The sequence below is a fragment of the Populus euphratica genome, unplaced genomic scaffold (assembly GCF_000495115.2).
Source record: "Populus euphratica unplaced genomic scaffold, PopEup_1.0 scaffold271.1, whole genome shotgun sequence".
NCBI classification, from domain to species: Eukaryota; Viridiplantae; Streptophyta; class Magnoliopsida; order Malpighiales; family Salicaceae; genus Populus; species Populus euphratica.
Genome location: NW_011499926.1, coordinates 454,515 through 466,281, shown reverse-complemented (window position 1 = coordinate 466,281; position 11,767 = coordinate 454,515). Strand labels below are relative to the sequence as shown.

At 34.4% G+C, this 11,767-nt stretch overlaps 2 protein-coding genes across 6 annotated transcripts; both read right to left on the bottom strand.

Moving 5' to 3' along the window:
- Positions 1-427: 427 nt before the first annotated feature.
- On the bottom strand, positions 428-3,168 carry LOC105135680 (ADP-ribosylation factor-like). 4 transcript variants are annotated; one of them, XM_011040680.1, is made up of 7 exons: positions 3,069-3,167; positions 2,339-2,502; positions 2,174-2,244; positions 1,093-1,212; positions 894-1,012; positions 732-813; positions 428-645 (listed from the first exon to the last, which is right to left on the bottom strand). In XM_011040680.1, the coding sequence occupies exons 2-7, from the start codon at positions 2,484-2,486 to the stop codon at positions 640-642; spliced, it is 546 nt and encodes a 181-aa protein (XP_011038982.1). In that variant the 5' UTR covers positions 2,487-2,502; positions 3,069-3,167; the 3' UTR covers positions 428-639. The 4 variants fall into 4 exon arrangements, with proteins under 4 accessions (XP_011038982.1, XP_011038983.1, XP_011038980.1 ...); XM_011040681.1 differs by having other exon boundaries at positions 3,065-3,155; XM_011040678.1 differs by lacking the exon at positions 428-645 and having other exon boundaries at positions 720-813; positions 3,069-3,168.
- A 1,980-nt stretch (positions 3,169-5,148) lies between these two features.
- On the bottom strand, positions 5,149-8,293 carry LOC105135676 (UPF0481 protein At3g47200-like). 2 transcript variants are annotated; one of them, XM_011040673.1, is made up of 2 exons: positions 8,049-8,293; positions 5,149-5,987 (listed from the first exon to the last, which is right to left on the bottom strand). In XM_011040673.1, exon 2 carries the CDS (start codon positions 5,968-5,970, stop codon positions 5,167-5,169), a length of 804 nt encoding a protein of 267 aa, XP_011038975.1. In that variant the 5' UTR covers positions 5,971-5,987; positions 8,049-8,293; the 3' UTR covers positions 5,149-5,166. The 2 variants fall into 2 exon arrangements, with proteins under 2 accessions (XP_011038975.1, XP_011038974.1); XM_011040672.1 differs by having other exon boundaries at positions 5,149-5,983; positions 8,049-8,292.
- Between the last annotated feature and the right edge of the window lie 3,474 nt (positions 8,294-11,767).

The following is an 11,767-nucleotide window of genomic DNA, read 5'->3' as shown; positions in this document are numbered from 1 at the left end:
TCGACAGACCATGGACGCACCCCGCCTCGAGTGTTGAGCCCGCCCACATCAACTACCGAAAAAAGTGGTTTCTTTTATTTAATAAAACAAGCATTATTTCAAACAAAAATTAAAAAAAAAAAACCTAAAATGATGCAAATTTTAAATTAAAAAAAAATCTTGAAAATAACCTGGCTGATCTGACTCAAGTCAAACTTTACAACATTATTCGTTCTAATTGATTCTTCAAGAGCACTAACTGATAAATCAATCCTCAACGGCAAGGTTCAACAACCACTAGAAAAGTGCACGGTTCTGCATAACAGAAAGTTCAGAAAGTACAGCCTGCGATAACCAATACTACAGGGCAAAATAGCTACTACAGACATCAAGCATTGGCTGGACAATGAAAAAATCTGCAAAAGCTCCTCCATCCTAACCTTTGAAATTACTTAAGAAACTGTGAATCATTAATTATTTTGGTGTATATATGGATAATTTGCCAATTTCTCTTACAGTAAGATTATCTTACAAAACCAAACAAATACATTCTTCTCTTGCCAATATTACAACAAATTGGAATCCTCGAACATCAAACAACCAAATAATATTCCCAAACTGAAGCAGAATGCTACCAAAAAGCTTCAGAAAACCCATCTCTTAAGCCTGCCACAATCATCACACAAAGTTACTTTTAACACGACCCAAACATTTTTTTTATCATCACTTCCAACAAATTATTATGACCATACCTTGTTAGCAATGTTGTTAGATAGCCAGTCAAGTCCCTCATAGAGGCCCTCACCAGAAGTGGCACAGGTGCTCTGGATATACCTGAAATAAAACACAGATTGGATGGCATATATGCAACAGCAAACTATCAACATATTCAAAATGGAGATATTATCATTTACCAGTGGCGTTGACGTAGCGAATGAAGACCAAGTTTATCTGTAATTTCAGCAGCATTCATAGCATTTGGAAGATCTTGCTTGTTAGCAAACACAAGTAGCACAGCATCCCTCAATTCATCCTATTCAGAAAATTAAATTTCATCATTACAAGACAAAAGCAACAAAGGCAGAAGTTAAGAAGTAAATCTTATGGCCATACCTCATTCAACATCCGATGCAGCTCATCCCTAGCTTCAACCACACGGTCACGATCATTGCTATCAACCACAAAGATGAGCCCTTGAGTGTTTTGGAAATAATGTCTCCACAATGGTCGAATCTGTGCAGATCAGATAAGTAAATTGAAAAACAATTCCTTTTTCATGAAACATGTAAAATATGAAAAGAATACAATACCCAAAATAACAAGGAAATAAGACAGAAGATGTCTCCTATCTCCTAGGCGATAGACTGCACATGAGCATGTGGTTTTTTCTCCACATGCTTCCAATTCAACTTGAATTACATCCTTACTTGATCAGCATTAAAGATAATGCAACCAAATCAATGCATTTCACAAAACATAATCAAACATTGATATATGATTTATGGTGTACACCACAGCAGTGAAAGCTTTTCCTCACAAAGACAGGAGAAACTAAAATAAAACTGTGGATTCATTAATGTAGCTTACGAATATGTTGTGTGCTGGTGGAAGATAACTAGCCAGCACAAGACCGTCGATAAGCACATGCACCTAAACAGCCAAAAACTTCAAACCAGACAACATTTACAACCATGGACAACAAAATGTCGCCATGTCATGGATTGTCATTCCTCATTCCAACAAGGGGAAAAACATGAAAGACAAGATGGCTCTACTCATTATAGCTTACGTATTTCTTGTGTGCTAATGACAAAGCTTATAATCAGCACTAGACTGTCCCTAAGCAAATAGACAACAAGGGTATGTGCAAGGGCGCAAGTGCTTAAATAGTAAAATTTCAGCCATGCAATGGTTATCTTTCCCCTCATGCCGAAAAAGGAAAGATTGCAACATTAACTGGCTAAATCCATGTAGCTTATGATTTGATTATGCGCTGAGGGAGCAATATCTAACCAGCACAAGACCGTCAATAAGCAAATTTTAAAACCAGATTAAAGCACAAACATGAATAGTGCCATATTTAGTTATTGACTAAAGATTAGACATTTACAATGCCGAGAAAACAATTTGATGCATCTTCATGATATTGTAATTATACCCAAAGTTCTCATTACAATTTACAGCATTTACATACCTTGTCCTGACCACCAACATCCCAGACAGTGAAGCTTATGTTCTTGTATTCTACAGTCTCCACATTGAACCCTGGATAGAAACAGACAATTAGCAAGAAAAACAAGAGCACAATAAATTCACTACTAAATAACCTTAAAGTAATGGTAAGTTTCGAGTAACATACCAATTGTAGGGATAGTGGTGACAATCTCCCCAAGCTTGAGCTTGTACAAGATGGTGGTCTTACCAGCAGCATCAAGACCCACCATGAGAATTCTCATTTCTTTCTTGGCAAAAAGACGGCTAAAAAGCTTAGTGAATGAAAGCCCCATCTTTCCTAAATCTCACCTGCATCATATAACCCAACAATCAATCTTTAAAAAAGATCACTTTAAAATCCATTATAACATTTTCTCATTCACACCAAGGAAACAATCAAAATCAAACACTCCATGGAAGCAAGCAAGATCTTAAAACACATTTGCTTACAAACACAAACAAAATATTTCCTTTTTAACAACTCATACGACACTAGCTCCAATCCATCAGGGCATTGAGAATCAACAATAAATCATAAAGATCCAAGCTTGTATACACAATAAAGTCCGTTCCTTTAAATTCCTCTATTTTCATTTCATTATTTCACACCAAAGCCAAATTTATAGATTCATAATCTTCTCAATGTCAATACAGCAAACAAAACAAGCAAAAGGGTCATTGAAAAACTTAACAAAAACACCAAAAACAGATCTAATCTCACAAGGATCAGATCTAGGAACCTTTAAGAGAAAAATAAAAAAGACAAACTATAGAACCAAAACAAGACTAATCCTGTCCAAATCCAGATCACGATCTACACATAACAAAGGTAATATATATATATATATAGAGAGAGAGAGAGAGAGAATACTTATAGATAGCGAGCGAGAGATTGAGAGAGGGCAGAGCAAACAGAAGCCGCCCAGAGAGAGATCAAGGAAATGGGTAAGAGGGAGGCTCAATCTATCAACCTGTGCTTTAAATATGGGTGTGGTGAGTTAACAGCGATAGAGACTAAAAGATGTTAGGGTAAAAATTAAGATCAATTGGTGGACCCCAATTTTCACTGGTTTGATTTATTAACATTGATAACCAGTAAAAACAAATTCTTATTTTATCTTAATAAAATACTCTTGTAAATTCTTTTTTTATCCGATAATGAAACATAATTTTAAATTAATTTCTACATAATCAAAACTAAATTTAATATTCAAACTATTTTAATATTGTTAATGCTTTAACAATGTGTGGTAAAAACGAGATCAATGTGCTGACCCCAATTTTCTTTCGTTTGATTTATTAATATTGATCACCACTTATTTTTTTCTTTTTTCTGTTAATAAAATACTCTCATAAGTTTCTTATGCTCATGTAAATATATTTTTTATTGGATAGTAGAGTATATTTTTAAACTAGCTTACATATCAATCAAAATTATATTTTATTTATTTCAAAATTATTTATTTATTTATGAGTAGCATTACGCGATATAATTTGTTAAAAGCATGAATTAATAAAGGACACCGAGAGGGACACCTCGCAACACAAACACACACACACTCTTCAAGTATGCTTGGCGAAGAATATCTTGACTCATGCGGTTTTATATTATTTTATAGATTATGGGATATCTTAGAATTGTAAGTTTAAAATGTTTTTAATATTAGAACGATATAAAAATATAAAAAAATATTATTTTATAAATTTGTTTTAGGGAACGCACTGCTTTTCCAACCATGCTTTATGTGTCTACAGTTTGGTTTGGTCATCCTTTCAGCCCAAGAAAGAGATATTAATCTGCATAGCTTGAAAACCATGGAAGGAAATATTATATTAACAAGTCATACTTGTGTCTTTTTGTTGATGCCTATTCTTATCCCCCTCGCACACTCGGAGATAAGTTACGTGATGTTTAGAAATACGGTAATTCATGTATTTTACTTGAATTTTAAGTAAAAAATACCATGCTCTACAATATTAAGCGCACAACATGAGAAATTCAAAATAAAATATACAGAATAGTTACATGTGATAAGACTTTTTTAAAATACATCAAAGAGAATATGCATGCCCAACTTAATACTGTTTGTACATTTATACAACATTGAGACAGGACACAAATGCTGGCAGCCATGCCGCCAAGTCAGCAACACCAAACGAACTAAAGCTGCATGCATGTGTGTGTGTTTATTGACTGCACAGGAAACGTAAAATCCACAGCACAACACAACAAAAGCCAACAAACAGGAAAAATAAAACTACAAAGGCTTTGGATTGACATGATCCACTTGGAGTACTAGCGCAGGCCAAGGATCTCACAAATTGTTTGTACCAAAGTGAGGATGAGGAGGATAGCTGCAGTAACCGTTCCAACACCTTTCCAAAAATTTCCGAAAAACTCCTCTATAAAGTATGCGGGGTTTTTGGTCCAGGAGCTTTTATAATACTCATCCACCGTCGAAAGGATGTCATGATAACAGGAATGGAGATCAGTCATGCTTGATCCAAGACTGTAAATCAGGTCCCTCACTGCAACTTCGTCTTTGTAATAAGTTACAATTTTATTTTTCATTAGGAGTTTCGCGTCTTGAGGCTTGACAACAAGAATACTTAATAGGTTGATGTAATGGCAGATGTACTCTTCTCCTGGATAAATGCGCTTCTCCATGGTCATAAGGTTTCTGAAGAGACGTTCAGTGTTGCCGTCTATCTCAAGCTGTGGTATGCAAAACTCTGTTCTCAATCTACTGAATTCTACGTCAAGCAAGCAGTCAGATGCTGGTCGATCCTTAAACTTAACTCCTGCTTGGCGTAGCTTGGTTGCACTGTGAAAGCTTTTGATTAGTTCTACAGGCTTGCCATTTCGAGAGAAGGATAGTAAAGATCTTACCAAATCAGTGAAATGCTTTGGTGTTGTTGCTGCAGGAGAGAAGTTACTTCGAAGATAGGGTTTAAAATAGGAACAAGCAAGAGTTATAAATTCCGTGTGTTTTCCTTTAATGTTTTCTGGAAGTTTTTTATATAATTTCTCAAGAATAAAGAATGGAAGCTGATTTTAAACAAAATCAAGTCCCGTAGAATCGCCAGCCTCAACCCTGTTACTTTCAATACAGAATCTTTTTTAAACTCCTCTCTATCTTCACTGTACTTGAGGAATAGCTGGAAGATGAATACAGCATCGTACAGAATCAGATCCAGAAAGTCTTCAGAATTTTCAATTCCATGGGAACCATCTTCATAACGTTGGCGGATCTTATTTTCATCTTCTTGCAGGGCATCCCAGAACTCGTCCTCGGCCCTTTTCCGTTCGCTTTTTGACACCCTGTCATTCCAGAACTGTTCATAGTATTCATACTTTTTCCCTTCCATGAAACGCAGATTTCTGTTGCCGTGGTGAATAGGGCCTATAGAAATTTTTTGAGGACTGTACATGGCTTCATTTGATTTGCGAAGTGCCTCGCCAACTCTGTAGATGCACACATCACTCTCTTGTTCATTTGTCAAAGCTACTCTAGCATGACGGAGTACTTTTCCATGCTTAACAAATTGTTGTGCATTGTATGAATTTCCAGAAATATCTTGATGAAACAATGCTTCAGAATGAATTTCAGTATTATCTGCAAGGTAGTCTCCGGCTGAAGAATAAGGTGGATGAATTTCAGCATTATCTCCTTGAAAGTCCTCTACGCCATACGAAAAGCACGGCGAATGAATATCAGAATTATCTCCATAGTGATATTGGTCAAGTGAAAAATATGGTGAACGAATTTCTCCCATCTATTGCACTTTGCTGCCTGGATCATGATAGATAAACGAATCATTATTTGCCAATAAAAACAATTTTTCAAAAATTAAGATTATACGACAAAAAAAGTTAAATTATTTTCTTAATTAAAGAATTAACTAAAAAAGTAATGCGTTTCAAGTTTTTGCTCCTGTAATCAAAGACAATAGTAACATTTGCCATTAATATTTGCTTCTCAAGAGTCTGACTTCTAGCCTTGTTCTCAAAATGAATAAATTATAAATTAGTCCCTACAAATAAAATGAATTGAATAGTGTCGTTCTAAAAACTAATTAAGTAGTGCGTGAACATTAAGTATATTATAGATCCGTTAAATTTACATGTGACATCTAAAATAGTCTTTAAGGTAAAGGGGACGCAGGAGAGGCAAAAGAAAAGGGAAGGAGAGCTGGGTAGAGAGAAGATAAAAGCAAGGAGGAGAAGGGAAAAGAGGCGGGGGTGAGAGACGAGGAGGTAGAACAAAGCGATGGTTGTTGTGTTGGAGGGATAGATAGGTAGTGGAAAAGGGAAGGAAACATGAGAAGAGCGGAAATGGTTAAGCGAAAGAGAAGGGAGAGGACGAGGGAGACTTTTTGGTGACTTTATTTGTTTATTAAATTGGAAAATTTGAAATCTTAATCAATGACAAACCACATCCTATCTAAATAAAATCTAAAATGCACTTGAGTTCAGAGAGTTCAGAGGTGGAAGGGGTTTGTCTCTTTCTACTGTATCTAGGTTCGAGTCTTGGTATACATGCTTATCATCCCCGCGGTGCCTTACATGCCTACTGGATTTGCAGGGTATTTAGTGGGCCGTGGAAATTAGTCGTGGTGCGCGCAAGTTGGCCCGAACACCCCACGTAAATCAAAAAAAAAAACCTAAAATGCCAATATATGCACAAAAAAAATTATCAACGTATTAATATAATTAAATAATGAAAATATCCAGATCAAGATGAACCCTATCTCCTTCTCCTAATAAACAATCCAGTAAAAACCTCATTCAACTTGCTCGAGAGACACTGGGTAATTGATGATTCTGGTAAAATTATCATCCTTATCCAATTTATATAGGTTAGCGGGGCCATGAATTCCCCATCCTCTATGAAATGGCTTTTCTAATTAAATCAAAAGATAAAAGTTAATAAATTATTGATCTAGAGCTTCTAAATTTAGATTCCTAAACAACAAAAAGCCAGATTGTTTTTCTTTTTTAAAGAATATTTAGGTAATTTTCCCTGTAATTGTAAAACATGATTAAGGAATCCACCTAAAGCAAGTCCTGGACCCCAGATGATCCCAAAATCTTTTTTATTCAAATATAAAGGATCAAAGTGATTTATTTTAACCTAAGTTTTTTTTTTAAAAAAAAAAGGTAATAGGTTAAGGGTAGGGTTTTCATTGAATTAACTATTTTTTTAAATTTTTTTACATGGAAAAATATAAAATATATTATTTTATAAAATATTTTACGAAAATCAAATGCCCTCAGCAAGTACATAAAATTATAATATATCCATGACTCTCCATCTAACAAGCTTACTAGCTCCTACTTGTGTTCTTTTTAGCGATCGATCATCTTTTATTTTCAGGTCAGATTTAGCTCATCAAGACAAAGTTTATCTCTTCAATCTGATAAAAGACATCTTATCCACATCAAGATTTATATATAGATTCATAGATAATGTATAATTTTACTTCTAATTAACGACCTAGCGTGTAGTAAAAAAAGTAGCATCCTCCTTAACCTGCAGGAGCTACAATCGTCAGCTTTCTCATGGTGATTTTTTCAGTGAGGTTCATTTGAGACTTCTATGAGGTATCTTTAAAAACAATTTTCCTTTCAAAGCAGAGGAAATGTTAAAACTCGTTTCAAGTGTTGCACTTGCTAACTTACTAATTAAGAGCCAAAAGAAATTAGAACTGGAGTTTCAGAGTGAGATGCTACATTCATGACATCCCCCCTGAACCGTTCGTCTTAGTGAATCAACTATTATGGAAGGAAGAAACGTGGATGGAGAGAAAACAAAACTAATTAATGAGCGAACTAAGCAAACCAGAGCACGCACCTTGGCCTGTACTGGAGAAGGGCAATTAATTGTTTGGTTCAAGCAGCAGCAGTAGCAGCAGAGCCACTTTCCTTTCCTAGAAGCAATAGTACTGAGATGCTGTATGCAGCCTCTCTCACTCTCACTCTCACTCTTTTCGATTTGTGTATCTTTAGCTCTTCAACTCGATGTGATATATATAGTACTCTTTCCTTCGCTCTCATATATTGTTTCTTTCTTTAATCTTCAAGTAACTAGCTAGTTAGGCTAACTCCTTTGATCATTGAAAAAATTAATATGCTTGCATAAAATTTTCTAGCTAGTCTAATATATAGATGCCTAACCACCAAGTTTTGGGCTGTTAGTGAATTAATATAAAATTAAAATTGGAGTTTGATCGACAGCTTATGTTTTTTTTTCAGGTGAAATGATTTTTTTATATGAAATCATATTTTAAATAAATTTAAAAAATATCAGCAACGAATTCTGGAAATTTTAAGCTCTTTCATAAGGCATTATTTAATAAGGCCTCAGCAACGAGTTGGATTCCATATGGGCATTCATATCACTAAGATTAAAGCCTCAGCTACGAAAAAGTTTTACTTATATCTAGTAATTTATAATCAATTGTAGCAATGATCAGCGTTGGTAACGAATTGTGCACGTGAACGATTAAGGGCGTAATGGAATTTTTTAATGTCGGAGCCGCCGGAGTGCTTAGGTGGTGGAATTTTTTAATTAACATGTCACTACTACTAATTAATTAACGAGGTTGCTGTCGATTTAAAATTAAATTATTAATTTTTTTTTATTTTGGTTGGTATGATTAATTAACTTCAACTAGAAACTAAAAGAACCGAGAGCCCCCCCTGATTTTAATTTGGTCTTGAATATTTATTTTTAATTTTAAATTGATTTTTATAATTTTTTTACTCTGTTTTTTATAAAGTTATCACATTAAATAAATATTTTTGTATTTAATTTATTCTTAATTTTTTTATTATCATATCATTAAGTAAAAATAATATTATTTAATTCAACAAAGAATATGATATAAGTTGCGATTTTGATGGGTTAAGTTATGAAACTTGAATTGATTTAATAAGTTTAAAATTAAAAAATATCATAAATTGTTTTAAACCAAATCACTATATTTAAATATATCAAGTTAAGTAGAACATATTAAAATAGTTTTTATTTGGATTAATTTTAAATTTAAGTTTGATTAGGACTCAGGTTGAAAAATTTAGAAATAGCTCAAAAATCTGATGCCAAAAACTTGAATGGCTGGATTAAACTTCTAGAATGATTTGATCATAAACATTAAGTTGGATTCTAAATTTCACGTTCGAGACAACTAGATTTCACTGCTATATTTTCCCCAGCATTCAGTCGGTGCTATATAAGAGATGACGCCGGTGGCTCCATGTGGACATTCATATCTCTAGGAATAAAGCCACAGCTAAGCACAAGACCTATAAAGCACGTAATAGATTTTTCTAATACCTGAGCCGCCGGAGTGTTTAGGTGGTGAATTCTTTTCTTTTCTTTTCCCCATTTGATTAACGAGTTGAAGAAAAGGAGAATGTATGACGGCATCGCATGTGCTATGGCAAAGGTAATATAAAATATTTTAGGAATAATAATAGTAGACTAAACTGTATCCAAGCCCGTAACCTATTGGTTGAAGTTGCCATTAATTAGTATCTGAATAAAAATTTGACGTCATTATCCTTGAGTAAATTGTTTAATTTATTTAGTCCATTCGCCTGTTCATCCACTCATCACAAAATACCAAAACTTAATTAATTATCAAATTCAATCGTAATAGTATAATAGGGTAATAGTATAATAGTGTGTACAACAATTCTTAAAATATCATCTTTGTTGTTACCTAATTTTTAACTAATTTTTTTGATAAAATTTTAGAAAAATCCAAAAATAGTGAACAACATGAAAATCCAAAAAAAAATTAATATATTTATATTTTTTTTAGTATTTTCAGCAACATCTCAAAGAATTTAAATTTTCAAGAATCTTAGGAATACATTTGATTTTTAACATGTTATTTTTAAAATTATTGATTTTTTTCATTCAAGTTAATGTTAATAAGAAAAATCCAAAAAACAATAAAAAAAATCAAATTTATAAAAAAAAAAATTTAAAAACCAAACAATATTTTATTTATAAATAATATCCTTCAACACATAAAAAGAGATTTTTGAAATTTAGAAGAGTACCAAAAAAAAAATCCAAAACCTAAATTTTTCTCCTTAAGCCAAAAGAGCCGTGGCCCCCACTGCATAGATATATTTTTAAAAATGTAGTCGCCGTTCCCTCGGGGTCCTTGGCTTTTGCTCTCCCAGAACGTGAGAGTCAAGGAACCCCAGCCATATCAGACCCCTACATTTTTGCCCGGCCAAGACCTTCCCCCTCATTTGCGCAAATCTTCTCCCCTCCTCACTCAGCCCGCCACAAGACAGCCACTCACTCTCCATCCCAACCGTTCCCTTCAACCACAGCAGCAACCGAGCTCCTCCCTCACAAACCGAGACCCAGCTCTCCTTCTCCACCCAGCCAGCAGACTTTCCCTCTCAGCCAGCTCACCCTTTTCCTATCCTTCATGCAACTCCCCTTCATCTGTAAGGATTATGGACATCATCTATCTTTACATTGGTATGATATTGTCCACTTTGAGCCTAAACCCTCGTGGATTTGCTCTTGGGTTATATCCAAAAGGCCTCATGTCAATAGAGATATTTATCCATCCTTATATACTCTTATCTTCCCCATTTCTAATTAATATGGGACTTTGGTCACATACCCAACAATCCTTCCCTCGAACAAAGGACCACCGAGCCTCTCCTCAAACGATCATTTATCCATCTACTCTCTATCAACTAGGATTTTTCATTCTCTACTTCTCTTTACTTCATCGTGTTGGGGTCAGGACACGTCCATGAAGCATCCGGAGAGCACTACCTGACTTGAGAGTTTTTGCTCTTTTTAGGTCAACTCCTCTTCACCATGTTGAGATCAGGACACGTCTATAAAGCATTCGGAGCACACCATCTATCCAATAAAGCTGATTCATGGATTACATCGTGATTTAATTAAGGCTCACCACCTTTTGTTCAGCATTCCGAGGATTCATCCATCATGGCTAACTCTGGGGCATGACTCTGATACCACTTATAAAGATTATGAACACCACCTATCTCCATATTGGTATGATATTATCCACTTTGGCCCTAAGCCCTCATAGATTTGCTCTTGGGTTATACCCAAAAGGCCTCATGCCAATGAAGATATTTGTTCATCCTTATATACCCTTAATCCTCCCCATTTCCAACCAATGTGAGGCTTTGGTCGCATACCCAACATCATCTCCCCGAAGATCGGCCTTCGCCAAAACCAACATGATTTTATAGTTTTATTGATAGAAATTCCCGTCAATATTTACACTTAAATTTTGTGGGTAAGTTTTTTTAGCTATAGGCTCATGGATTTATGCAACCATTCTATAATAGTTGGTCAAAATCTTTTTTAAAAAATAAAAATATCAGCACGATATAATGAGTTGTAAAAGTTTTAAATTCAAAAATATTTTTTCATTAAACATTGTTTAATAAATTAAATTTTAGGTTATATGGTCATGATAGAGATCTCATCCAATAATTTAATTTTTTAGATAGAATTCAAATCCACTTAATTATCAAATTTAGTTGGAATAACATCTA

What these genes read in the sequence shown, in the direction of transcription:
- LOC105135680 (XM_011040678.1), bottom strand. Translation starts at nt 2,486, where the DNA reads ATGGGGCTTTCATTCACTAAGCTTTTTAGCCGTCTTTTTGCCAAGAAA. An exon ending in ATGTTGGTGGTCAGGACAAG is followed by an intron (nt 1,213 to 2,173) that starts GTATGTAAATGC and finishes TGATCTGCACAG; the next exon opens with ATTCGACCATTGTGGAGACA. An exon ending in TCGCTACGTCAACGCCACTG is followed by an intron (nt 814 to 893) that starts GTAAATGATAAT and finishes GTTTTATTTCAG; the next exon opens with GTATATCCAGAGCACCTGTG.
- LOC105135676 (XM_011040673.1), bottom strand. Translation starts at nt 5,970, where the DNA reads ATGGGAGAAATTCGTTCACCATATTTTTCACTTGACCAATATCACTAT.